This window comes from Symsagittifera roscoffensis, chromosome 6 (genome assembly GCF_963678635.1).
Source record: "Symsagittifera roscoffensis chromosome 6, txSymRosc1.1, whole genome shotgun sequence".
In the NCBI taxonomy this organism is placed as follows: Eukaryota; Metazoa; Xenacoelomorpha; order Acoela; family Convolutidae; genus Symsagittifera; species Symsagittifera roscoffensis.
In genome coordinates, this window is record NC_087067.1 from 16,292,776 (window position 1) to 16,319,868 (window position 27,093).

General features: G+C 37.5%; 5 protein-coding genes across 6 annotated transcripts in view; 1 reads left to right on the plus strand and 4 right to left on the minus strand.

The window, feature by feature from the left end:
* LOC134847548 (protocadherin-20-like) overlaps positions 1-1,057 on the minus strand; it is a 71,017-nt gene extending 69,960 nt beyond the window's left edge. The window contains exon 1 of the mRNA XM_063864612.1: positions 957-1,057. The gene's annotated coding sequence lies outside the window, so the exon portion shown is untranslated. The remainder of the gene's footprint in view (positions 1-956) is intronic.
* Positions 1-5,435, minus strand: part of LOC134847915 (uncharacterized) — a 336,559-nt gene extending 331,124 nt beyond the window's left edge. The window contains exon 1 of the mRNA XM_063865195.1: positions 5,426-5,435. The gene's annotated coding sequence lies outside the window, so the exon portion shown is untranslated. The remainder of the gene's footprint in view (positions 1-5,425) is intronic.
* Positions 1-27,093, plus strand: part of LOC134847913 (bifunctional arginine demethylase and lysyl-hydroxylase JMJD6-B-like) — a 500,322-nt gene that overhangs the window by 383,494 nt on the left and 89,735 nt on the right. The window lies entirely within an intron of this gene.
* LOC134847914 (tetraspanin-33-like) lies at positions 1,368-23,645 on the minus strand. Its single transcript, XM_063865194.1, has 7 exons — positions 23,604-23,645; positions 23,098-23,457; positions 22,952-23,026; positions 22,790-22,885; positions 21,818-21,925; positions 15,470-15,658; positions 1,368-1,878 (listed from the first exon to the last, which is right to left on the minus strand). Exons 1-7 carry the CDS (start codon positions 23,640-23,642, stop codon positions 1,768-1,770), a joined length of 978 nt encoding a protein of 325 aa, XP_063721264.1. The 5' UTR covers positions 23,643-23,645; the 3' UTR covers positions 1,368-1,767.
* Positions 25,169-26,137, minus strand: LOC134848613 (uncharacterized). The gene has a single exon (XM_063866132.1). It carries the CDS (start codon positions 26,135-26,137, stop codon positions 25,169-25,171), a length of 969 nt encoding a protein of 322 aa, XP_063722202.1.

The following is a 27,093-nucleotide window of genomic DNA, read 5'->3' on the forward strand; positions in this document are numbered from 1 at the left end:
ATCGGCAAAAATTGACTGAATAAAAAAACACCGAGCGTAAATATTCCGTTTTCTTCGAAAGCCGGAACAATAACTTTAAAAACAAGATTCAATCCAACAAAATAGCGGCTGCTTTACAAAGTTATTGTTCCGGCTTTCGAAGAAAACGGAATATTTACGCTCGGTGTTTTTTTATTCAGTCAATTTTTGCCGATCGAAATATTAGTTTTCGACAAAACAATTTTATAACCCATTGGAGATATCAACTCCCTGAGTTCAAATGAAAAAGGGAGCTTATGCGTTTAAACGGCCCAAAATTAGGAAAATAGTCGGAAATTATATTTCAAATTGAAAAACACGTAATCAACATACAATTACTGTCTGTCTGTTTGAAATTCGCAGTATCAATCGAAATGGCTGACCTAGTTGCTCGAATTTGATTGGCTAATATTAGCCAATCAGGATCAGTTTTAGTTTTCATTTTGCTTCAGTTTTGATTTTTGGGCCGTTTAACGCATAAGACTCAAAAAAAAGATAATTTACCTGATTATTTTTTGTAAAGTTCTGGTGGTTTGAAAACTGCCGAATTGTCCATGTTCTGGACTAAATTATGCGCTCTTTGAAGAAATTATTAATATTGCTGAGAGCGTAACGCGAATTATTTACGCGTGGCGAATTATCCCGCACAACAATATTGTTCTAAATTGAATTGAGGCTAGCTAATTGGTCGTATTAATTTCGTAGGACTCGAAAATTTTACAGTTTGATTTTGTCCAAAATTCATAGGTTTTCAATATTTTCTTTTCCCAATAACTATTTGATATGAATTAAGGGACAGTCGGAACATTCAGGGCTTTGCTCTGATATACGAGCAGTCTTGTTCAGGATTTACCTTTTTAAAAGTTACTGGTAAGGATTGGTCACCCGAAAAAATGATTAAAGCTGTTTCTAATTCATACTTCGGAATCGTTTCTTACCTTGAACGAAGCCAACTCCTTCTGTAATTCTTTCTTTAATTTATTCGTCGTTTAATCAATACGAACTTCAATTTTTGAAAGTATTAGTTTTACAACTCGTTTCACTAACATGTCTTCAGGCTGCCAGAAAATTCACAGCAGCAAGATGCGTCGATTGATCTTTTGTCGTATAATTGGCAAAATCAGCGTCATTCTAAACCACATTTGAAGTCACCGAACTCAGTGAGAGTCGTAATTACAGGTGTTCCATTCTTTTGACTACAGTCTATTACTAAGCTTGGCAGCCAAGAATACTCTTCAAAAATCAATATTTGCTCTCGTTCTGCAAAAAAACATAAACGCTAATAAATATGATAAAATACTGTCAATTAATTTTTTCGTTTCCTCGTTATCTTACTTTTCTAAAAGAAGTGTATTTTTATTTAAATTCAAACAAGCTCAAATTTATGAATTTTTTAAAACCACATCTTTCATTTTCTATTTGCCCGAATACTTCAGGATAGTGTATAAAATTTGCATGTACTATAAAAAGACTTTCGAATCTACAAAAATTATAGAAACTTCAAGACTATAAAGACAGAAGCGAGTTTAATTTGCGATGATTGCGTCCCATGATTTAAGGCCGCAGATATAACTTTTCCGTGATATCGAAAGCAGAACTTAGGAGTCGAATAGAATTAGAAATTTTGAACACGATTGGAGACACTTAAATAATAAACACTTGTTGGTATTTTTAATAATCATAGACAATATGAGTTGTTACATCATAGGGTGCAATTTTTCTGACGTCATAACTGCTTATGTAATGTCATCAGGTGCGAAAGTAGTATCCTCTCTTCTCCATGTCTTCTCTCTGCTTCCAATATTCGATCTCATCCTCCACTTGGCCCATGAAGGTCACTGCCAGGAACATGCTCATCAGCTGGCAACAAATCAACATCATCTTCATTGGTTAAACATAGCCAACAGACAGTTGGAAAAGAGTCAATGAACGCAAGTAAACCGAAAAAAAACTGTTGTTATTTGAAAAAAAAACTTTTGAATAACCTTGAAGCTCTTTGAATTTCACGAGCAGTTTACTAAATAATTGTCATTTTTTGATAAAACTAACCCAATTTAAGAAAACTGGATTCTGAGAAAAAATATACATTCCGCTGGGAGAATAAAATCCATTCGAAACTAGAAAAATCGATCACGCTTTTTCGAGCCATTTCAGCTTTAATAATTGGAAAGTGCACTTTTCCCAACTTCTAGCAAATGAACTTGATTTGAACTCAATAAGTGCACTTTTCTTGAAAAAAAATCATCACGACCTATACAAGAGTCGTTCATTGACTCTTAAACAGCTATAACATGTGAGTGGTTGTTTTTTTTTAGTCAAGAAGCCCGGAGTCCTAACTCGGAGGTTACTTATTTAAGGTTGAACTAGACCTCAGTTAACCACGATGAGTCCATTAAGCTATGGCTATCCACAAGCGCTCACCTTGCAACTTCCAGTGCAAGTGCGATTTGAACCCGCAACGATATGATTGCTGGTCACCATCACTATTGGATACAGCTCAACGTTGTGAACTGACTAAGTTTCCATTGATCCGTGCTTCCGGGAGAGGAAACCGTACCAAGCCGAGAAAAATAACCAAAACATTGCATGTAACTCTTAACCAGGGCAAAACAGCGGTTCTCTGTAAAGAACTGAACAGCTCGTATATTGGTCTTTCCCTCGTGGATAACTTGCCTTACCTTAAGCTATCAACTTAAGGTTTTTATCGCAAAACAGCACAATAAAAGAAACACACTACTGACGATAATATTTCTTTGAGTTTGGACTTCTGACAACCCATGATCGATACATTTTCATCCCATTTTAAAATATTAAACATTGAATATTTGACCGATGTTTTTGATTTTTTTTCATTTTCTCAAATACTTACCTACCAAAACTGAGGTTTTAGTTTCAATGAATAGAACGGAACTGAAAAGCTCCCCATCATAAGCGGCTACGCCTGAACTTTTTTCTCATGAATTTATGCCCGAGAATAGTCAATTTTTAAACTTTTTGACCGTTTCAACTTTTCTCGAAAACTACCCTCTCAAGCCTGAGGTTGTGGTTCAATGTAGATAATGGGTATTGGGAAGCTCCCCTGTATTAGCGGCCACTCATAGTGAGATGGGGAAATTTCAATTGAAAGAAGCGGCTGTGCGATTATCCTGCAAAAGCGGCTGCTCCTGATTTTTTTGTAAGAGAAAGGTTGTTTTTAATTTTGAAAATTTTCACTCTGCTCACTAATTTTAGTAGAGAAACAACTAGGTTTTGGGCAAAGTCAAGTTTTTGTAATTGCGCATCGAGAAAATTTTGGCTCATAAAGTTTTTTTTCGATATTTTTCTTTTGTTTCACTTATGCTTATTTTATTGTGTCATCACATCCAAGTTTGTAATTAAACTACAACAAAACTGGCCCTGAATGTTCCGACCGCCTTTTAAGGTCTATGGAGAAGTAATAACATGAAAAATTAAATGTAAAAAAATATATTTATATATTTTTTCAAAATTTGAGATTTTTGCGAAAATCATCCCCCAATACGCCTTATGAAAAAGTAATAAAGTTCGCTCCTAGTAAGAAATCAGTTATGGCAAATAAGCTTCCTTCAACCAATTTGGAACAATTTCTAAGACGGATTAACTCTCCGCTTACGTGTTAATAGCGCGAAGTATGTCGCGCGTTAAATGTCCCAAATTGGCCAAAATGGCAATCTTTAAACCCTCATAACTTTACGAAAAATAATCACAGGTGAAATATCTTTTCAAATTTAAGCTCAGGACAACAATACCTTTTGAATGATATAAAAAAATTCCGTCAAAAATGGCTATTTAAAAATCGAAATTTGTGTGAAGAAAAAAAACCACCCCGAGCACAAATATTCCGTTACTTTCGTATCGAAAGTCGGAGCACAAACTAGCAGCCAATTTCAGCCAAAATAACCAAATTTATTTGTCTATAAGGAATTATAATCGACTTATCGCCCCAGGGTAAAAATTAGTAGAAAGGGGATCCGCCAGGGATCCTTAATGGGGGGGGGGGGGGGGGGGGGGCTTGCCATGGGCCGTCTAAGATCCTTAAGGAACACATCAAAAATTTTTGGGGCCAAAAAATATACTGTTATATCAACGAAAAGTGCTCGGATCCTAATTCTGGGATCCAAAATTAATTTCGATCTTCCAACTATGAATTTACCGAACATAGCCGCAATATGCTGGTTCCCCGGCGGATTTTAATTTTATGTTCTTTAGATACTTTTATTCATGTTTTTCCTACTCTCAAATATCGTCTCAGCCACCACCTTCTTTCTCAAACAACCTTTTCAACCAACACCGAAGTGGTCCGTAAGGTAGTAACTTCTTTACTAAAGTCTGTTTCGATCCTGGGGATAACGTTGGTTGACTGAATATAAATATTCCGTTGAGTTTGTTTATTGAAACTTAAGGGGATATTTATAGTCAAATGAAAAAAAAAACAGATTGGTATTTATTGAAGTCAAGTTAAGCGCGGTATACAATAGAAACCAAGATTAAAAGTAAAGTGAACAAACGTATTAAATTTGAATATGAAAACTCTGTTGGTAATTAATCGTCGAGATCACTTTCATTTTGTATTCTGCGGGCTTTCTTTGTAGCAATTATTGGTGCATTGTTAATTTCTTCACTGCTTTCTGACCCACTCTTATCGCTCTCCCCTTTCTCTTTGTTTTTTTCCTCCCGTGCTTCAAAAAAAATTTAAGCGTTTTGAGCATACCGTTTTTCTACATCACTTGAACTGCCGGCAATATAACAATTCAGCTCTTTTACTGTGCCGACGGTGTCGAACGCCTTGATCGGGTACAGAGTAAACCGAACTGCAACACAACTGCATTACCATACTAACTGAATCAGGTTCCTCGCAATTTTGGTCCTCTTGCAAACTACCTTCCGAATTTTCTTCCTCAAAAAATTTGTGTTACACTCATCTTCGGTAGTCAAAAAATGCCCGAAGGGTATTGTGCTAACAAGGTCGCTTAAAAGGAATCGTTTGGTATCCAACGAGGTTATAGCTGGATACTGATATAGCTCGAATGGATACTGATATTTTTCACTCTAAAAGTGCCGTGAACGAATAGACTACTTGAACCTGTCATGTAAGACTTTTTTGAGCCGTCCAAGTGATTCCTTTAGCTGACTTTTTTGAAAACCATCTAAAACAGGTTGATTAATTTACAAAACGACATGAGACTGCAATTGCCTAAGCACCAGAACTTTATTGGCAAACTGATCTAATAAAATAATGTTGAAGACGAATAATTACTGAAACATCAGAACTCTTTCGGTAAATTGATCTTAACATAAAATAATTTATGCTATGACCAAGTTTCAGGAAGAAAAACTCTGCTCAAAAAACTTGAACTAAATCATTTTATCCTGTTTTTCATGTCGAACAATTTAATAAGGGACGATTGAAACTTACTTTTAATCAGAGTGAAAATAACTTCGGTTTCAAACCGACAAACTCCTCGATTATTTTCCCTGCCAAATCGTCTTTGAATTTTAGAACTGTTTTCTTGTTCTGGTCACTATACATTGGCGAGTCTTTGGGGTAGTTACTAAAGTCGAAGTGATTTCCCAAATCTTTCAAATTTTCGCATAAATCCTCGGATTTTACCATATATATATATATGAAACTGTCAGAGTCTGAGTATATGAATTCCAGATTCAAGTTCGGTTTCATTTGCAGATAGTGGAATTCAAACATGAACTTCTTGGCAAGGTCGAACATTATTAACCTCACTTTTGTCGGCTATAATCCCAACGGACAGCTTGATTAGAAGGTTACAAAGGGCAAACTCTTCATCAACTATTTGAAACTTTTATTCATTTTCTGAGCTTTTTATGGTTTCGCTTTGACTACATCAGTTAATCAAAAGCAGAGTTAAGAATGAGTTTATAGAAATTCTCATCACATGCATCCTTTGCAGCAATTCTCAACTGGGTGTCAGGTAATGTAGATTATTTTAGAGAGTCAGGTAATGTAGCTTAGCTTATGACCTTTCGCGTGTAGTGACTGAGTCAACTTGGGTACTTTTGACAAACAGGTGATACCCATTTTTCCAAGCATTCAATTTGATCAGTACTCGCGTCTGCCAGTTCGCCTACTTTTTTGGAGGGCACTGGTGGATAATTCATCAATCCACAACCTATCAAATCTTCCACAAACTCGAGGTGGTCTCGCTCAGTGAGCAGTCGACTGTCTGCCCTACATACTTTCAAGAACACGTCACCGGCCAGATTGCATGCAGTGTAGTAGTGTGCGCAGTCGACCCCGTATGTAGTAAACCAACCGCACAATTCTTCAAAACCGAAGCTAGTAGGAGAACGTCTGTAGTAAGATACAGATCGTGGTAATCGCCTAACGAAAGCCAATGGAACTCACAATAAACCCTCTTGGCATGATTATACTCGTTTTCCCTGATGCTATCTTCCCCACCGGTGCGATTATTTTTCCATAATCTTCGGGCAGGCAACCGTGACTCGCTGAACTTGTCAAAGTTATTCAGCTAGCTACAGAGGTAGAATTCAATTTTTTGACCTGTTTCAAGAGTTCAATTTTTTGATGAACATCCCTTTTTCGATAAAAGTTTCACAAGGTTTGATAAGGACGACGAAATAAATTTGTGTTGTTGCCCGGTGTAAACATAGTCTCTCCTTTTTTCGATATAGGTTTATTTCGAAAAAGTTTCCAGGCTGACTAGCTATTTTTTCATGCTATCGGGCCCTCGTTGTTGCTCGAACTTCACCATGTTTTTTTTCGAATTCAACAACAGCAAGGCCATAATCACATTTTTCATGTTTCTCAATAATTGTTGTACTGGATTTTTCTGGGTCAGGCTCGGCACCATCAACAGGTACAATCAAGGACTCCAGGTGAAAGTAAATCACACGTGGCACAAACAAGGGTTCACAAATGTTTTGAAAAAAATATGCCGAAATATGTCGATCATTTTTAGGACTGGGCATGGTGATTTCCATCCCATCTTGTTGACAACAAATATCTTGATGTCGTTGCACGGTATCCGAAAAGGAGCAAGTTTAACAGCAATTTAAGCAAATCTTATTTCTGTCCGAGGAGCTTTTTTTCAAATGAAATTCACCAACGTTGCAAGGTCATTGATGAGCACATAGTGTTAGGTAGATCTATCCGAGATACGTAGGTGAATCGCAAATGTACATGGCAATTGTCTAGAAATTCAAATTGGTATCAGTTCATCTGAAAAATATCTAAGCCGAAAAAAAGTTGATGTGCGCATAATTTAGCAACAAATTTTTAAATTGTTAGTGTTGAGATTTTTTTTGTTCAGATTTTAATTTGATTATTAGGAAATCAAACTTATCGAAATACGTTGATTTGGACCTTGTCCATGTCGATGTCAAGAATGCTCATTGGCATCTCAAACTCTCCTTGGATCTTGTGACTAAATCCTTCTTGTTCTTCTTTGCTTTTTCATTTTGGTAAGCTCACTCCCTCAGCTGCTGTTCATGAACAGCGTCATCTCTTTCTTCTAAATTTTGCTGATCATTACTACTTTTTCTGGCAGCAGATGAATTAGCACCCTCATCTGTTTCTTTTTCGTCTTCTTGAAGTGTGTCAGTTTTTTTTTTTTTTTTTTCAGATCATTTGGTAGAGGTAGAAGCTTCCAGCGCGGTTTGGTGACAGTTTAGCAAAAATGATGGTTAATTTGAAAAAATTTTCAAACAACCATCCACTACCGCGTGAAGCAAAGCACTTGGCTGTATTGAGAAAGTGCTCAATCAATTCGTTGTATTTTTGTTTTTCCAAGCCACCGCTGTCGACTCGCACCATTTCAGTGTTCAATACAACTTGATTTTCTCAAGTTTCGTCTCCTCCTGTTCAGCAGTGACGTGTTTCATCTAGCACACTTCAACTGAGAATTGTACTTTGTCTGATCCAAGTTGAGTGTGATCAAATATTAGTTTATCTATGACTTCCTTCTTTCGCATCATGAAAGCTAGCAGGCCGGTCATCGTCACTGATTTGAAACTTTTTTCAATCTTCCGTTGAAAGCGGCCTGGTTTGGTTTCAAGTGTGACTGATTTCTCGATTTTAGTTGCTGCACAGGTTCTTTGCCGCAGAAAAAAAACATACCAAGCTGTGAGCAAGCCGAAAATACCTGAGAGAAAACCCTTTTAGCCGGAAAAAAAAGAAGACTCAGAAACTAAAAAAAAGTTTTTATCACCCCATACGCTCAAAACACATAAGCATACAAAAACTTTTTTAAGCTCATCAAATGACAAATTATGAGGCCAATAAGCCGATTTAAAATAGGTCGAAACTTGTCAACCCGGGTAAAAGAGAAGCAAAAAAATGAAACTTAAAAACACTTAAAAACGAATTAAAATTTGTTACGCTTCATCCCTTTCAATACACACACGGACAAAAATATTTTCACCCAAAAAAACGACAACATATGAGGCCAATAAGCCGATATAAAATAGGCCTTAAATTATTAAACCGGAAGAAAAAACGAAAACATACGGGAAAAACGGTAAGTTGCAAAAAAAAGACTTAAAAGCTGATAAAAGTTAGTGAAGTCTCATCCCCTTCATTACACACACATGTACACAATTGTTTTTTACTTATTAATGGACGCAATATAAGGCCCAACATAATATAGATGGAAACTTACTTAACGAGAAAAAAAGACAAATTTTTTTATGAAATAAAATTTTAAAAAAGTTGGTAAAATGACAATCAACCTAAAAAGCAAATTTCGAATAGGGCGGATATCAAAAATGCTAACACGCTCAAGAAATGTCTGTTGCAGTTTCCAACAGAGAGACGACTACTGCAGTTCAGAGTGCACTGTGCTGAAAATGGAGATCTTGAAATTGGAGACCATCCCGTGGATAAAGTTGTTCACGGAAAAAAGCCTAGTACCCGATTGCAATATCCTTGCTTATCGCAAGGGCAAAGAATTACTAGAGTTGAAGCGACCATTTTTTGATATGAGCTGACGAAACGAAACTGAAAAAGAGCACAATAAAAGAAACACACTACTGACGATAATATTTCTTTGAGTTTGGACTTCTGACAACCCATGATCGATACATTTTCATCCCATTTTAAAATATTAAACATTGAATATTTGACCGATGTTTTTGATTTTTTTTTCATTTTCTCAAATACTTACCTACCAAAACTGAGGTTTTACTTTCAATGAATAGAACGGAACTGAAAAGCTCCCCATCATAAGCGGCTACGCCTGAACTTTTTTCTCATGAATTTATGCCCGAGAATAGTCAATTTTTAAACTTTTTGACCGTTTCAACTTTTCTCGAAAACTACCCTCTCAAGCCTGAGGTTGTGGTTCAATGTAGATAATGGGTATTGGGAAGCTCCCCTGTATTAGCGGCCACTCATAGTGAGATGGGGAAATTTCAATTGAAAGAAGCGGCTGTGCGATTATCCTGCAAAAGCGGCTGCTCCTGATTTTTTTGTAAGAGAAAGGTTGTTTTTAATTTTGAAAATTTTCACTCTGCTCACTAATTTTAGTAGAGAAACAACTAGGTTTTGGGCAAAGTCAAGTTTTTGTAATTGCGCATCGAGAAAATTTTGGCTCATAAAGTTTTTTTTCGATATTTTTCTTTTGTTTCACTTATGCTTATTTTATTGTGTCATCACATCCAAGTTTGTAATTAAACTACAACAAAACTGGCCCTGAATGTTCCGACCGCCTTTTAAGGTCTATGGAGAAGTAATAACATGAAAAATTAAATGTAAAAAAATATATTTATATATTTTTTCAAAATTTGAGATTTTTGCGAAAATCATCCCCCAATACGCCTTATGAAAAAGTAATAAAGTTCGCTCCTAGTAAGAAATCAGTTATGGCAAATAAGCTTCCTTCAACCAATTTGGAACAATTTCTAAGACGGATTAACTCTCCGCTTACGTGTTAATAGCGCGAAGTATGTCGCGCGTTAAATGTCCCAAATTGGCCAAAATGGCAATCTTTAAACCCTCATAACTTTACGAAAAATAATCACAGGTGAAATATCTTTTCAAATTTAAGCTCAGGACAACAATACCTTTTGAATGATATAAAAAAATTCCGTCAAAAATGGCTATTTAAAAATCGAAATTTGTGTGAAGAAAAAAAACCACCCCGAGCACAAATATTCCGTTACTTTCGTATCGAAAGTCGGAGCACAAACTAGCAGCCAATTTCAGCCAAAATAACCAAATTTATTTGTCTATAAGGAATTATAATCGACTTATCGCCCCAGGGTAAAAATTAGTAGAAAGGGGATCCGCCAGGGATCCTTAATGGGGGGGGGGGGCTTGCCATGGGCCGTCTAAGATCCTTAAGGAACACATCAAAAATTTTTGGGGCCAAAAAATATACTGTTATATCAACGAAAAGTGCTCGGATCCTAATTCTGGGATCCAAAATTAATTTCGATCTTCCAACTATGAATTTACCGAACATAGCCGCAATATGCTGGTTCCCCGGCGGATTTTAATTTTATGTTCTTTAGATACTTTTATTCATGTTTTTCCTACTCTCAAATATCGTCTCAGCCACCACCTTCTTTCTCAAACAACCTTTTCAACCAACACCGAAGTGGTCCGTAAGGTAGTAACTTCTTTACTAAAGTCTGTTTCGATCCTGGGGATAACGTTGGTTGACTGAATATAAATATTCCGTTGAGTTTGTTTATTGAAACTTAAGGGGATATTTAGTCAAATGAAAAAAAAACAGATTGGTATTTATTGAAGTCAAGTTCAGCGCGGTATACAATAGAAACCAAGATTAAAAGTAAAGTGAACAAACGTATTAAATTTGAATATGAAAACTCTGTTGGTAATTAATCGTCGAGATCACTTTCATTTTGTATTCTGCGGGCTTTCTTTGTAGCAATTATTGGTGCATTGTTAATTTCTTCACCGCTTTCTGACCCACTCTTATCGCTCTCCCCTTTCTCTTTGTTTTTTTCCTCCCGTGCTTCAAAAAAAATTTAAGCGTTTTGAGCATACCGTTTTTCTACATCACTTGAACTGCCGGCAATATAACAATTCAGCTCTTTTACTGTGCCGACGGTGTCGAACGCCTTGATCGGGTACAGAGTAAACCGAACTGCAACACAACTGCATTACCATACTAACTGAATCAGGTTCCTCGCAATTTTGGTCCTCTTGCAAACTACCTTCCGAATTTTCTTCCTCAAAAAATTTGTGTTACACTCATCTTCGGTAGTCAAAAAATGCCCGAAGGGTATTGTGCTAACAAGGTCGCTTAAAAGGAATCGTTTGGTATCCAACGAGGTTATAGCTGGATACTGATATAGCTCGAATGGATACTGATATTTTTCACTCTAAAAGTGCCGTGAACGAATAGACTACTTGAACCTGTCATGTAAGACTTTTTTGAGCCGTCCAAGTGATTCCTTTAGCTGACTTTTTTGAAAACCATCTAAAACAGGTTGATTAATTTACAAAACGACAAGATATGAGACTGCAATTGCCTAAGCACCAGAACTTTATTGGCAAACTGATCTAATAAAATAATGTTGAAGACGAATAATTACTGAAACATCAGAACTCTTTCGGTAAATTGATCTTAACATAAAATAATTTATGCTATGACCAAGTTTCAGGAAGAAAAACTCTGCTCAAAAAACTTAAACTAAATCATTTTATCCTGTTTTTCATGTCGAACAATTTAATAAGGGACGATTGAAACTTACTTTTAATCAGAGTGAAAATAACTTCTCCTCGATTATTTTCCCTGCCAAATCGTCTTTGAATTTTAGAACTGTTTTCTTGTTCTGGTCACTATACATTGGCGAGTCTTTGGGGTAGTTACTAAAGTCGAAGTGATTTCCCAAATCTTTCAAATTTTCGCATAAATCCTCGGATTTTACCATATATATATATATGAAACTGTCAGAGTCTGAGTATATGAATTCCAGATTCAAGTTCGGTTTCATTTGCAGATAGTGGAATTCAAACATGAACTTCTTGGCAAGGTCGAACATTATTAACCTCACTTTTGTCGGCTATAATCCCAACGGACAGCTTGATTAGAAGGTTACAAAGGGCAAACTCTTCATCAACTATTTGAAACTTTTATTCATTTTCTGAGCTTTTTATGGTTTCGCTTTGACTACATCAGTTAATCAAAAGCAGAGTTAAGAATGAGTTTATAGAAATTCTCATCACATGCATCCTTTGCAGCAATTCTCAACTGGGTGTCAGGTAATGTAGATTATTTTAGAGAGTCAGGTAATGTAGCTTAGCTTATGACCTTTCGCGTGTAGTGACTGAGTCAACTTGGGTACTTTTGACAAACAGGTGATACCCATTTTTCCAAGCATTCAATTTGATCAGTACTCGCGTCTGCCAGTTCGCCTACTTTTTTGGAGGGCACTGGTGGATAATTCATCAATCCACAACCTATCAAATCTTCCACAAACTCGAGGTGGTCTCGCTCAGTGAGCAGTCGACTGTCTGCCCTACATACTTTCAAGAACACGTCACCGGCCAGATTGCATGCAGTGTAGTAGTGTGCGCAGTCGACCCCGTATGTAGTAAACCAACCGCACAATTCTTCAAAACCGAAGCTAGTAGGAGAACGTCTGTAGTAAGATACAGATCGTGGTAATCGCCTAACGAAAGCCAATGGAACTCACAATAAACCCTCTTGGCATGATTATACTCGTTTTCCCTGATGCTATCTTCCCCACCGGTGCGATTATTTTTCCATAATCTTCGGGCAGGCAACCGTGACTCGCTGAACTTGTCAAAGTTATTCAGCTAGCTACAGAGGTAGAATTCAATTTTTTGACCTGTTTCAAGAGTTCAATTTTTTGATGAACATCCCTTTTTCGATAAAAGTTTCACAAGGTTTGATAAGGACGACGAAATAAATTTGTGTTGTTGCCCGGTGTAAACATAGTCTCTCCTTTTTTCGATATAGGTTTATTTCGAAAAAGTTTCCAGGCTGACTAGCTATTTTTTCATGCTATCGGGCCCTCGTTGTTGCTCGAACTTCACCATGTTTTTTTTCGAATTCAACAACAGCAAGGCCATAATCACATTTTTCATGTTTCTCAATAATTGTTGTACTGGATTTTTCTGGGTCAGGCTCGGCACCATCAACAGGTACAATCAAGGACTCCAGGTGAAAGTAAATCACACGTGGCACAAACAAGGGTTCACAAATGTTTTGAAAAAAATATGCCGAAATATGTCGATCATTTTTAGGACTGGGCATGGTGATTTCCATCCCATCTTGTTGACAACAAATATCTTGATGTCGTTGCACGGTATCCGAAAAGGAGCAAGTTTAACAGCAATTTAAGCAAATCTTAATTCTGTCCGAGGAGCTTTTTTTCAAATGAAATTCACCAACGTTGCAAGGTCATTGATGAGCACATAGTGTTAGGTAGATCTATCCGAGATACGTAGGTGAATCGCAAATGTACATGGCAATTGTCTAGAAATTCAAATTGGTATCAGTTCATCTGAAAAATATCTAAGCCGAAAAAAAAGTTGATGTGCGCATAATTTAGCAACAAATTTTTAAATTGTTAGTGTTGAGATTTTTTTTGTTGAGATTTTAATTTGATTATTAGGAAATCAAACTTATCGAAATACGTTGATTTGGACCTTGTCCATGTCGATGTCAAGAATGCTCATTGGCATCTCAAACTCTCCTTGGATCTTGTGACTAAATCCTTCTTGTTCTTCTTTGCTTTTTCATTTTGGTAAGCTCACTCCCTCAGCTGCTGTTCATGAACAGCGTCATCTCTTTCTTCTAAATTTTGCTGATCATTACTACTTTTTCTGGCAGCAGATGAATTAGCACCCTCATCTGTTTCTTTTTCGTCTTCTTGAAGTGTGTCAGTTTTTTTTTTTTTTTTTTTTTTCAGATCATTTGGTAGAGGTAGAAGCTTCCAGCGCGGTTTGGTGACAGTTTAGCAAAAATGATGGTTAATTTGAAAAATTTTTCAAACAACCATCCACTACCGCGTGAAGCAAAGCACTTGGCTGTATTGAGAAAGTGCTCAATCAATTCGTTGTATTTTTGTTTTTCCAAGCCACCGCTGTCGACTCGCACCATTTCAGTGTTCAATACAACTTGATTTTCTCAAGTTTCGTCTCCTCCTGTTCAGCAGTGACGTGTTTCATCTAGCACACTTCAACTGAGAATTGTACTTTGTCTGATCCAAGTTGAGTGTGATCAAATATTAGTTTATCTATGACTTCCTTCTTTCGCATCATGAAAGCTAGCAGGCCGGTCATCGTCACTGATTTGAAACTTTTTTCAATCTTCCGTTGAAAGCGGCCTGGTTTGGTTTCAAGTGTGACTGATTTCTCGATTTTAGTTGCTGCACAGGTTCTTTGCCGCAGAAAAAAAACATACCAAGCTGTGAGCAAGCCGAAAATACCTGAGAGAAAACCCTTTTAGCCGGAAAAAAAAGAAGACTCAGAAACTAAAAAAAGTTTTTATCACCCCATACGCTCAAAACACATAAGCATACAAAAACTTTTTTAAGCTCATCAAATGACAAATTATGAGGCCAATAAGCCGATTTAAAATAGGTCGAAACTTGTCAACCCGGGTAAAAGAGAAGCAAAAAAATGAAACTTAAAAACACTTAAAAACGAATTAAAATTTGTTACGCTTCATCCCTTTCAATACACACACGGACAAAAATATTTTCACCCAAAAAAACGACAACATATGAGGCCAATAAGCCGATATAAAATAGGCCTTAAATTATTAAACCGGAAGAAAAAACGAAAACATACGGGAAAAACGGTAAGTTGCAAAAAAAGACTTAAAAGCTGATAAAAGTTAGTGAAGTCTCATCCCCTTCATTACACACACATGTACACAATTGTTTTTTGCTTATTAATGGACGCAATATAAGGCCCAACATAATATAGATGGAAACTTACTTAACGAGAAAAAAAGACAAAATTTTTTTATGAAATAAAATTTTAAAAAAGTTGGTAAAATGACAATCAACCTAAAAAGCAAATTTCGAATAGGGCGGATATCAAAAATGCTAACACGCTCAAGAAATGTCTGTTGCAGTTTCCAACAGAGAGACGACTACTGCAGTTCAGAGTGCACTGTGCTGAAAATGGAGATCTTGAAATTGGAGACCATCCCGTGGATAAAGTTGTTCACGGAAAAAAGTCTAGTACCCGATTGCAATATCCTTGCTTATCGCAAGGGCAAAGAATTACTAGAGTTGAAGCGACCATTTTTTGATATGAGCTGACGAAACGAAACTGAAAAAGAGCCATTTGCTCTAAAATGTAAACTGGTGCTCGCTCAAATATTTATTGCAGTTCAGAACATCTAGCGTCATTTCAAATAAGCAGCCGTAAATCTAATTTCAAAGAAAACCAAATGGGGAACTGGAAACAAAATATATATTTTTCTGTTCTTACCTGTGGGAGGAAGAAGAGGAGCAGCACTATGGCTACGGTGGATAGATTCTCATTGATGTAGACTATGATCCTGTTGGTACACCCCCCAGTGAAAATGCGATCTGATAGTGCTGTGTTGATTGTGTCTTCCTCACTTCCCGCCCTCACGCCGAAGCCACACTGCGTGTTGTTGTGCACTTCACCGAAACCCTAAACAACGCGGAAATAAAATATTAATCGGTACTCCTTTAGAAGTATGGCCCCGTTCAAAACCTCGTTTAGAAGCATGGTCCCGTAAAACGTCCACTGCTCCCATATAAAAGCCAGACATAAGACGCAAATTTTTAAAGTTAGTTACTAGGTTTGCCAGTGAATTTTGATAATTCCATTCTGAAGAAAAATTAGTGGCAAATCTAACAAGTACTTCAAGTATAGTTCAAGTGGTCTGGCCGGACTACACTTCTAAATGAGCCTTTGAATGGACTCGTCAAAACGGCGGTACAATACTTTTAAACGAGTACCTATTAACCATAGCAATTTGAACACGACTAAATTTAATTGCAAGTGTTACTTCTAGCGACCGATTAATCTTCGAATCCAATTCTATTAAAGAAGATAAGCAGTGATGACCCTATTAACGTCGATTACAGAATATAATCCTCAAAATTCTATAATACTTTGATTATAGTATTCTATAATAGATTTCCTAAAAAATTGGATATGAAAAAAGAACTCTTTTTCAGTGCTGAAACTTTATTTCAATACGATGTTATTATCAAACGAGTTTAAAGATTTTCGGGCAAAATCTTGTTTCTTCTGTCAATGGATAAATAGCCCGCCCTCGAAAAGAATCTTTCAGCTACAGCCGGAGAGGGAAGTATGCTCAGTAGGCTTCCGGAAAACTTCCTCAAAAAAGGCCACTGAGTACTCGGCTGGCGGAAAAATTCAAAATCTGTACATCTTTCATCAGTTTGAGTGAGATAAGCAGTCAGCTCTGTTTTGAAGGAATCGATACCAAAATGCTGTGTAACTGTAAGTTTGTCTGAAAACACTGCATCGAGATCGTTCATCTCGGGAGACACAACAGAAATTTCCGAGCCAGCTATAGTATCGGCCAGTGAAAGTAGATAACTGTTTCCTTTTTCATACTCCGTGCTTGACAGTTTGTTTCTGTCACTTCGATTTGGATTGAGAAGGGTAGCTGCATAAATGATATCAGAAAAATTTCTGAACCTAGAATTCCGGTCCATGAAACTGAGCACAACTACACAAAAATTGCGCGCAGTTTGATGGATAACATCCAGTCTAGAAACACGGTCAAGAGCAGTTTCGACTTTTCTGACAGTGGGCAATACTTGATCAGTTTCAGGGTTGGAGGTTTCGAAAAATTTGCCGAGTACAGTCAATTTCAACAGCACGTAATGCATACTTTTGATAGCCAGGCTATCAAGTTCTGAGTAGGTGCTTGGCCGCTCTAATCTATGTGTCGTCACAAGGTCTTGATTGCGATGAAGAAATTCTATTTGACGAAAGTGTCCATACCATCGAGTTTCCGAAAGCGTTGGACCACTATTTGACCGACAGAAAGTATCTGCCTACTGGAAAAACTTGCTATGTCATGTTGCTTCAAAAATAACAAGGTTCATCCGATGCGCTCCACATCCAACGAAGCTGATATTTTCCAGTTCAATGTTTTCCTCTTGGATATCATGTCCTTCCACCACAAAGTAAGAATTTTCTTCGTCGACTTCCGGAGGATATTCAGGCCAAATCGATTGTCTAAACTCCCTGCAAGCTGCTATCATGGCATTGCAGTTATCTGATTGATACGCCAGACAATTTTACGGGTCCAAATTGTTGTCCCTCAATGTCTTTTCCAATTCGAGGGAAGTTGTTATGGCTCTACCAGATTCCACTTTCTTAAAATCCATAACTTGAACAACGGATTGATAGTTTTCCGTAAGGAAAGACACCAAAATAACAAGAATATTGTTACCTTTGTTGTCTTTCCAATGATCCAATTGTACCCCATAATGATAGGCTCCTTTCAGGACGCTCAAACAATACGTTTCCATTTTCTTCATTTCTGACTCTAGGGTTTTATAATCGGGTGCAGATGACAATTTCTGAACAGCTTGAAGAAACCGTTTGGTTTGGATCTGAAAATATTTATTGGTATAGTTGTCTTGGAAAACTTTCTGACCATTTCCAATCGCGAAGCGTTAACGTTATTTGTCAGCGTTCCCATGCTGGTTATAAGTAATTGATTTGATTCGTTGAAGAAAGCAGGGCTACACATTTGAATATGTCGTTCAGCTCCAGTAAGAAAATTACTACTTTTGACTCCTTCCAAACTTTTGTTGCAATTTGTGAACTTGTAACACTTTTCAGATGCCATAAACTCAAATGCTGTGTCCAATTTTATCCGTTTTGCCGATTTAGTTGGTGTCATTTCAAACACTGAAGCAAAAACGAGCAAAATTAGGTAGTTATTGTAGATAAAAGGATATGCAACGAATGTTATTTTATGTGTAACTTACACAGTGTAAGCTAAAAGATGAGATTTCAAGTCGTCAGCCAATGAAATATTAGCTACTTTGATCAGCGCTCGGCAATAGCTGTGATTAATAGCGTTCTATTATACTAACTCTATTAATAGAACAGACGTGTCAATATAGCGCATTATGATAGCCACGCTATTACAGACTATAATAGAATGCTAATCTGGTCATCACTGAAGGAAAGTAACCAGCTCCTTAGATCAATCTGACAGTAATCACAACAAGACTGCTCGTATCAGGGCGAAGCCCTGAATGTTCCGACTGCCTTTTAATGTTTATGGAGCAGTAATAACATTTAAGAAATTAAATAAAATAAAACAAAATGAAAAATTTTTTTTCTAAAATTTATTTTTTTTTAAATAAAAACCATCTCCCCACACGCCATATAAAGTACAAAACAATAAATTTCGCTTCTAGTAACATCAATTAAGGCAAATAAGCTTCTTTCAATCAATTTGGAACCATTTCTAAGACGGATTAAATCTCCGCCTATGCGTTAATAGCGCGAAATATATCGCGCGTTAATTGTCTCAAATTGGCCAAAATGGCAATTTTTAAACACCCATAACTTTACGAAAAAAGATCACAGGTAAAAAAAAATTCAAATTTGAGCTCAGGACAACAATACCTTTTGAATGATATTAAAAAAATTCCGTCAAAAGTCGAAATTTGTCTGAAGAAAAAAAACCCACCCCAAGCACAAATATTCCTTTATTTTCGTATCAAAAATCGGAACAATAAACACAGCCACAGCAGATTGTAAAGGTGTCAATAAACAAGGAAAACTGTTCGAATATCCGCGCCGAGAGGAAAAGCGCAGAAAGCAGCCTAAAACTGCGATTAGATTTCATAATTAATCATTTCTATGCATTAGACAAAAAATCATCAAGGATTTATGGATTGGGTAGAAATCATTGAAATTCAATTCTACATCGCATACGGGATCGATCTATACATTTGTGATAAATTTGATGAAAACTTTTGGAAGTCAGAACTTCAACTGTAGTCTTTGTTGTTTGATCATGAAGACACTTCTCGATAGACATCTAACTTGCCCATTTGGAGTTCTTCCGAGATCGGATTTTTTGAATTGATGTGCGTTGTGTAAATAATAATCGAACTTATTAGTTCAACGCAAGAAATTCAATCTAAATTCTTATCAAGCTATTCAAATCTCTAGCGCCATCTACCCTACGCAGTGCTTCTTTCAACAATCTATCCACTCTTCTTCCTCGAGAAATACTGCGCTGCAATTTGGAAGGTGAGCGCTTGCAATATAGCCATATCTTAATGAGCTCATCAGATTAAGTCAGCATTAGTTCAATCTTCAACAATCAATCTCCGGTTTTGAGCGTCAGAACGGAATAACAAAAAAGATTCACGTTAAAAACATATATTTGAGTTTCAAAGAAAAAACACATAAGCTTCAGCAGGGGCGGATCCCCCCTCAAGAATTCGACCCCCTGCCGACCCAAAGGGTCCCCCTTTGTACTATTTTGAGATATCCAGTTTTGGTGATAGACCCTAAAAAATTTCTTAAGGCGCCAATATATACTAATTTTGAGGGGGGATCGCGCGCCAAAAAAACGCGATTTTTTGGTCAACATTTTCCAAAAAAAGCCTTTTTTGGCCTGTTTTTTTTTCAAAATTTTGACGGCGGCGCAGAAAATTTGGCCAAAAAGGAGCAAAACAGTGCTTTGGGAGCTCGTAAAATCAATTTGGTCGACGAAATTTTTTGAAAATCCGGCCCCCCCCCTCTTTCGAGAAAATCCTAGATCCGCCCCTGAGCTTGAGCTCTTTTAATTTCAATTGTGCTGATGCAAGTTGAGCAAAAATCAAACTGAAAATTGCAATAAATCTGAGTTGTTAAAGGTTGCTATTGGTTCCTTTGAAAAAAATATGCATGAAGTCGAATTAATGAACCCTTCTACACAGACCAAATATTCATGATTGAAACAGCATGACACTCAAGAACTAGCAAAGAGAAATTCGAACGCTATTACACTTGAAAAAAATCTTAACGAAAAAAAAAATCGAAAAAAGGTCTTATCGATTTCATAAACAACATCGGAAAATTTTAGATAACAAAATACTTGGTAAATAAGCCGACGGAATTAAAACCAGCAACCAATAAGCTCAATATCAACCAAAATATTTCGGCAATAAATACTGATACAGAAACATGTACGGTCCATATAGCATCCACGAGTGCCATCAGGGCAGATTTAGGGGGGGGGGGGGGTTTGGACGCCTCTTCCCTTCAGGGATTCGACCCCCTGCCGACCCAAAGGTTCCCTCCTTTGGTACTTTTTAAGAAGTCCACTTTTGGCCGACCGACCCTAAAATTTTTCTAAGGGCGCCAATATATACTAAGAGGGGAGCGCGCGCCAAAAAAACGCAATTTTTTTGTCAACATTTTCCAAAAAGTGCCCAAAAACGGCTTTTTTGACCTGTTTTTTTTTCAAAAATTTGCCTGCGTCGCAGAAAATTTGGCTTTTAGTGCTTTAGGAGAGCTCGAAAAACCAATTTGGCCGACCTAAAAAAGTCGAAAATTTTATGAAAATCCACCCCCCCCCCCCCCCTCAAAAAAATCCTAAATCCGCCCCCTATATATATAAATAAAATATATATACTGAAAGAGACGTCGTATACACATTTCTGATATTTACAAAAAAACCATCAGCCAAAAAATAATAATACCGAAAATCTATAACTATACATGCAACTGGATCTATAATTACACATGTAACTGGAAAATGTATGGTTTGAGAAAAAATAAACCAAAAGAATGGAATACAAAATCAAAATTAACATCAGGAGGAAATTTGACCAAGCAGTAACCCACCCGAAAACATCTGAGCACCAACCCTTCAAGCCGAGAAAAAAACTATGAAATTAAATTTTAAAAAGTTCAAGGATCCCTCGCCCTCAAAACACAGACACACACAAACAGAAAACGTTTCGCTCATCAAGTGGTGCCATATGAGGCCACAAAGCCATAATAAAATAGGCCGATTTCGAAAAAAAATTAAGACCAACCTCAAAAAGCAAATTTCGAAAAGAGCGGATATGTAAAATACTAACAAACGCAAAACAAGCTTAATATTTGCAACCCAGAGGAGCAGGATTTGCAACGAGTATAAAGAGGTGAAAGAGTCCAGGAGTCCGATATTTTTAAAATGCGACTGAGCTGGCTAAGTAAAGACACGTCTTTTAGCCAAAAACCTATAAAAAAACCTTAAGTCCTAAATCAGTGAAAACTCACTTCGTCTTAAACACTGATTTTTTCACCGTTTTTAAACTTGACTTGTTATAATTTTTTCCCATCATTGCTTAAATACTTTTTAAAAGTGATGACCTTAAATTTTCACTGAGAATGAAAAATCACAGCGGCCTGAGTACAGAACACTTTACGCATCGAATACACAACAAACACCGAATACAAAACAAAACAACGAACACCGAATACAAAACAAACAACAAATGTGGGATGAACGATTGAGGATTGAAAAGAGAGGGGGAATGCACTAACAGCAAAGGAACAAAGGAGCACCAGAATTGGGAAGGCAAAAACGTAATAAACTGCACAAGACTAGATGGCCCGACTGACAATCATAGTGGCGTTCACAATATTTAAGCAGCAAACTATTGAAATCGAAAATTGACCAAGATCAAATTCGGATTTATGCTTTTTGTTCTTTCACTTACAAATTATCATGTTTTGAATCAATGGTCACAGTAATTTTGCCAAATAAAATTGAAGCTGCGGCAAGAACTCAAATTTTTCTAAGAAAAGTGAGTGACTCACCCTGCAGCATGAGAAAGGCACTCCGCACTTGGACACTGCTATGCTGTCACAGGAGTAGTACATGTTCAGCTCCCAGTCATTGGGTCCTTCTCCTCCACAGCACTGCAGCTGCAATTTCAAAACAGGTCAAACTGGGGTTTTTTAAATTTGCCGATAGCGGCAATTAATTGATCATTTAAAATACAGGACCTAAAGCATCCTTTTTCTTACATTTATACAGAGGCGAAATTACGCGTGCAAACACGAGCAAGAACATAGCCAACAGAAAGTTGAAAAAAATCAATGAATGCAAGGAAGCAGAAAAATAAATTTGGAACTTTCGAATTTGGAAGAAAAAAATAGACGCCCTCAAAGCCCTTTGAAGTTCAAGGACAATTTATGATTGGCACTTTCCTTGAAAAAAATTGCCCAATTTGAGAAAACTGGATCAATAGGTAAATTTTCTATTTCGCTAAGAAATCTGATAATTAAAATCCATTTTCGAGCCTGAACAAAAAAATCGAAAAAAAACATCACGACCTATATAAGAGTCTGAACTATATTCATCGACTCTTAAGAAGGCTAAATAAGGACCGTAGTCGTATCAGCGACCTGGAGATTACAAGTCTCACGTGCTCGCACCTGTGCTATAGTCCCTTGAAATTATGCAAATACTAGACACCAAAAAAGCAAATAGAACAGATACTAAAAAATCGTCAACGCAATGCAGCAAGAAAGCGCCACCAAATAAACAATTTTATTTGCGAGTTGGGTTAGCAAAATGGGATTCGTAATACAACACTACACTCGATTGTGTAATTGTTAATCGAAAACCGGTCCAGCGTAAAAACTGGGGTGAGACAACTTCTATTCCGGGCATGAAACTCTTATTACGCGCTCAACAGAAAGAAAAGATATACCAAAAATTAGTTTAAGTAAGGATTTAATTGAAGTTGCGTGGTTTATAACTGTTCAAGCTTGACAAAAACTTACTTCATGTTGAATATAATCGAGAATGTTTTTGATATCCACGTCATCGTTATAATTCTTGGTAGACTTTTGAAAGAAGTTGTCCAGAGATGTTCGCATCTGAAAATTGAAAACTGATTAAATCAAAAATTCAAATCTTTGAAAATTTTGAATCAAATATCATACCCTTCCATTCAACGTGAACACTACAATCACAAAAATCAGCTGAAGAATAATTCCACAGCCCATGATTGCGATAAACTGAATAAAAAAAAACGTTATACCAGATGAAGCAATATTTTAAGGTCTAATATGCGTAAAACCATACATACAGCTTTGAGTAGGTAGGTATTTTCTCTGAGAGCGCCCACACATCCGGAAAAGGAGACGAGAAAGATTATAACTCCCAATGCGATGAGCATCACAGAGGGAGTCATTACTCCACTGAGCGCATTGCCGTAGTCGGCGTTAACAGTCAAAGCCCAGATTCCGATCACTACCAACACGAATGAGATCACCCAAAAGAGGACGTTAAACAAAAACAGGACGAACTTGATCACGTTGTGGGCTAGCTCCGGAACGTGGCAGCAGTAACACTCATGATATTTGGTATGCGTCTGCACGTCTATGTAAAAGTCGGGCTCGTCTGTCCCCATTCCGAGAAAAGACTCTACCTGGGGAGCTTCCTTGCCCTAGGGTGTCAAATTCATATTCATTCTTTACTGGCTTGTTTTGACATAAAATATGATAATGATAACGCTTGCTAATTCACTCAAATTCTGCTTCACAACACTTTTGAAATGGTTATTGTAAACTCCGTGCATTAATTTGTACTCACCGATATCGGTGTTTCTTGCACTTCATCGGGTTTAGTCATTTTTTAACTGAAACGGAATCCAACCTTTAAATTGTACTTTTGGACTTATTGGCAATATCCTTTTTCGCACATTTTGTGCATCGTCAGGATATAAAATTTTTTATTTACAATAAAACGATCAAAGATCATGTATGAAATTCAAAAAGAACATAATAGAAATTTTCAACCAATCACATTCTTACATCTGTTATTACGTAATCATTATTTCATCGATTATGACAATTTCCATTCTTTTTTGTTACTTGAGTCATAATTTTTCGATTTGATGTTTTATCCAAACTGACATGTCAGTTTATTTTTTCAAAAATTGCAATTTTTTAGTCATGTTTAAACATGTACTATAATTTTAATGTCAGCTCCCTGCTCCTGAACTCCTCGCGCGTGTTAATTCTGGGGCGTTCTTTCCAAATATGTAAGGCCTCCAGAGTGAGGAGTTTCTGTATGTTACTTGATTGATCTATAATCTCAGACTTAAGCTCAGCGCTCTTACCTTCCGTCACATTCTCTCAAATGTTGCCCTACTGGCGAATCTTCCTTGTGATGCTCTTCAATCCGCGTGGTCAAATGCCGGACCGTTTGTCCAACATAGGTGGAATTACATCCACTACATGTGAGCTTGTAGACCACTCTGGATTTCAAATCTTTCGCAAAGGGAGATTTAAGGGACGGTAGGCAAGTCTTGAGCTTTCTCGTAGTAAATATCACTTGGGCTCCGGCGTTTTGACGCAGTTTGGCAGCAAACCACTCCGATGCATTACCCCGGTATTGTAATGTTATAATGGGTGCACTGACCTTTAAAGGATCTTCCTTGACTGATGTTACCGTTGTTCGTGTGTCAGTTTTTCGGTCGATGATCTTATTCAACGTTCTTAATACGACACCATCTGACCATTTTTCAGGGTATGGATTATCCACCCATTGTTCTTTATTAATCTTCATTGCCTTGTCAAAGTTTTCCCATGTTGATGTACTTCTAAAAATCCGATGAACAGTACCCTCAACTATATTGCGTTTATATTGCAATGGAGCGCAGCTTCTGAAGTTAAGGATAGTCCCAGTATCCGTTGGTTTTTGATACCATCCACATGTTACCTTTTTTCGTGAGTCCACATTAATGTCCAAATCTAGAAAGGCTAAGTCTCCGTTCGAATCCGGATTTTCGATAGTGAATTGTAAGTTGGGGTGGAGCTCATTAGCTGCTTTTAACACTATATCTGGATCCCCCTTTACCGTCCTCACTATATCATCTACATATCTTAGGAACGCTTTGACATTTTCTGTTGGTTTTTCTTGCTCTCGCTGCTCTTTACATCTCTTACAATACCAAACCATTTCTGAGATTTGCTCATATTCTTTGTCGGATACATTACTACACTTTAAATGGTACCAATTTAAACAAGCTTCGCATTCGATCCCGTTACTTCTGTATGTTACCCTCCGCTCGCAATCAGGGCATAGGCCATTCCGGTTTTCATTTAGCTGTGTCAACGCAGGTACTTCCTTCATTAATGCATATTCGTACTCCTTTAGCCATAAATGGCAAGAATGACAGCAAGGGATGCACCCATTGCCAACCCATCCTTTTGTACGTACCATAAACCATTGCATTTGAAGTGCACCTTACTTACAGCCATGTTCAACAATTTCTTCATAGTTCCGCGTGCCAGTTTAGGAGGACTAGTTTGTTCGTACAGTTTCCTCAGTGCTATATCTATTGCCTCCTTTAGTGGGACATTAGTGTACAAACTTTTGACATCCAGGGAGATAATACTCTCATTATAGTCTAGATCTATGTTCTCTATGATCTCCCGAGCCATTTGTGTGTTTGTCTCAATGTTTGCCCCCTCAATGTTGTCAAAAAATTTGGCCAAAGTTTTATTTAGATGTTCATATGAGCTCCCTGGCAGTGACAGTACGGGACGGAGAGGGGTTCCTTTCTTATGTACTTTAGCCAATCCATATAATCGAGCTGGCTGCCCTCCCGTGGACCTAAGCCTACTATACAGTGCCTCATCGATCTCATCTTTCTTTTTCATGGCCAACAGTTCTTTGTTGATGTCTTTCTCAATTTTCATAACAACACTATCAGTTAAACCTGGTTTTTCGCTAAATTGTTCCGATTGCAGCAGCTCAGTTAGTTTAGCCTCATATGTCGTTTTCTTCATTACACAGAAGCCAACACCTTTATCGAATGGGACTGCCAAGAGACCATTGTCCTTCAAATACTTCCTGGCTTTCTCAATCCCTCTATCCGACGGTGTTTGCCGCACACGTTTAGCGTATGATTTTGCAGCAGCTTCAATTTCACATAATTTTTCACCTGGTACCTTTTGCGATTTAAGCTCAGATAAAAAATTATCAATGTCCGCAAGAAAGTGAAGTTCATTGAAACGATTCCTCACCGGGCGCTTTGGGCCAAAACCTAACACTTCATGAACCCACTTGGGTAGCTCAATGCCATCTAGTGCTCTGACCGATTTGTCATTCACTTTCATTAACGGTCTGTCCTGCCGCTCTGCTAGCTTTTTTAACTTCTTTTCATGTCTATCCTTGATGTCATGGATAGCAATTCTAGCCTGGAGCTTTAGATAAAATGCTATTGAGGGCCACCATTGTTCATCTATCCCTCTCCGCACTACCTCTCTTGCCTTAGCTAGATCATCGTCTATCTTCTTCTCTTCTGACCTTGCCTGATTTATCTCTGTTCTTAGGAGTTTTAATTGAAAGCTATGCACCGCTTGGTCCGAAAAAACCCCATTTTCTGGCACCCGAAATCTCAAAAAATCTGGTATTATGTCATTGCTTTGACATTTCCGTAAAAACTTCAATCGATGGAAATTGTTGTTTAATTTATTTGAATACTTCAGGTAATTCAAAACTAATTTCCAAGTTCGTTTTTTCCTGAGTATCCATCTCAGCATCGGTGGGGGCAAAACTACGGCGGTCATTATCCTGCAGGCCACGAGCACTTAAACTCATGCGGCTCTCAGCAGGATAATTCACACAGTAGATTCACTTACCCAATCCGCGCCCTTTCAGCCGGTGGTAGAGAGGCGTCAGTCGTTGTTTCCTCTCTGCGTGCCTTCGCCTTGCGTCGTCCTTGTGATGGTTTCTGAGTCCGCGCTCTTATCTTTGAGAATATCCCGGGCAAGTTTTCTCTATGTGTCAGCACAACTCGCAATGACTTCAACTCAAGTTCGCTCGATTGATGAACTTCCAGGTATTGTCTCACCAAAGCGGGATCCTGCCTCTTGCCTCTCGAGATCAATTTCGTTGTTGGGACTATCAAGATCCCTGTACGCATCAGAGAATCAAAGATATCTGTCGTTCTGGTTCTTCTGCAATATATAATCGCCTTAAACCGATGTCGCTTTGATTGCAAATACGAAATTAAATCGTCCAGAGGATAAAGCGTGTTGGCATTGGTTCGGTGTTTCGACAAACTGTTATT

Coding starts and splice junctions, on each gene's coding strand:
- LOC134847914 (XM_063865194.1), bottom strand. CDS start 23,642: ATGACTAAACCCGATGAAGTGCAAGAAACACCGATATCG. Junction 23,458..23,603: donor TGCAAGAAACACCGATATCG/GTGAGTACAAAT, acceptor TTGACACCCTAG/GGCAAGGAAGCTCCCCAGGT. Junction 22,886..22,951: donor TGTTCACGTTGAATGGAAGG/GTATGATATTTG, acceptor TTCAATTTTCAG/ATGCGAACATCTCTGGACAA.
- LOC134848613 (XM_063866132.1), bottom strand. CDS start 26,137: ATGAAAGTGAATGACAAATCGGTCAGAGCACTAGATGGCATTGAGCTA.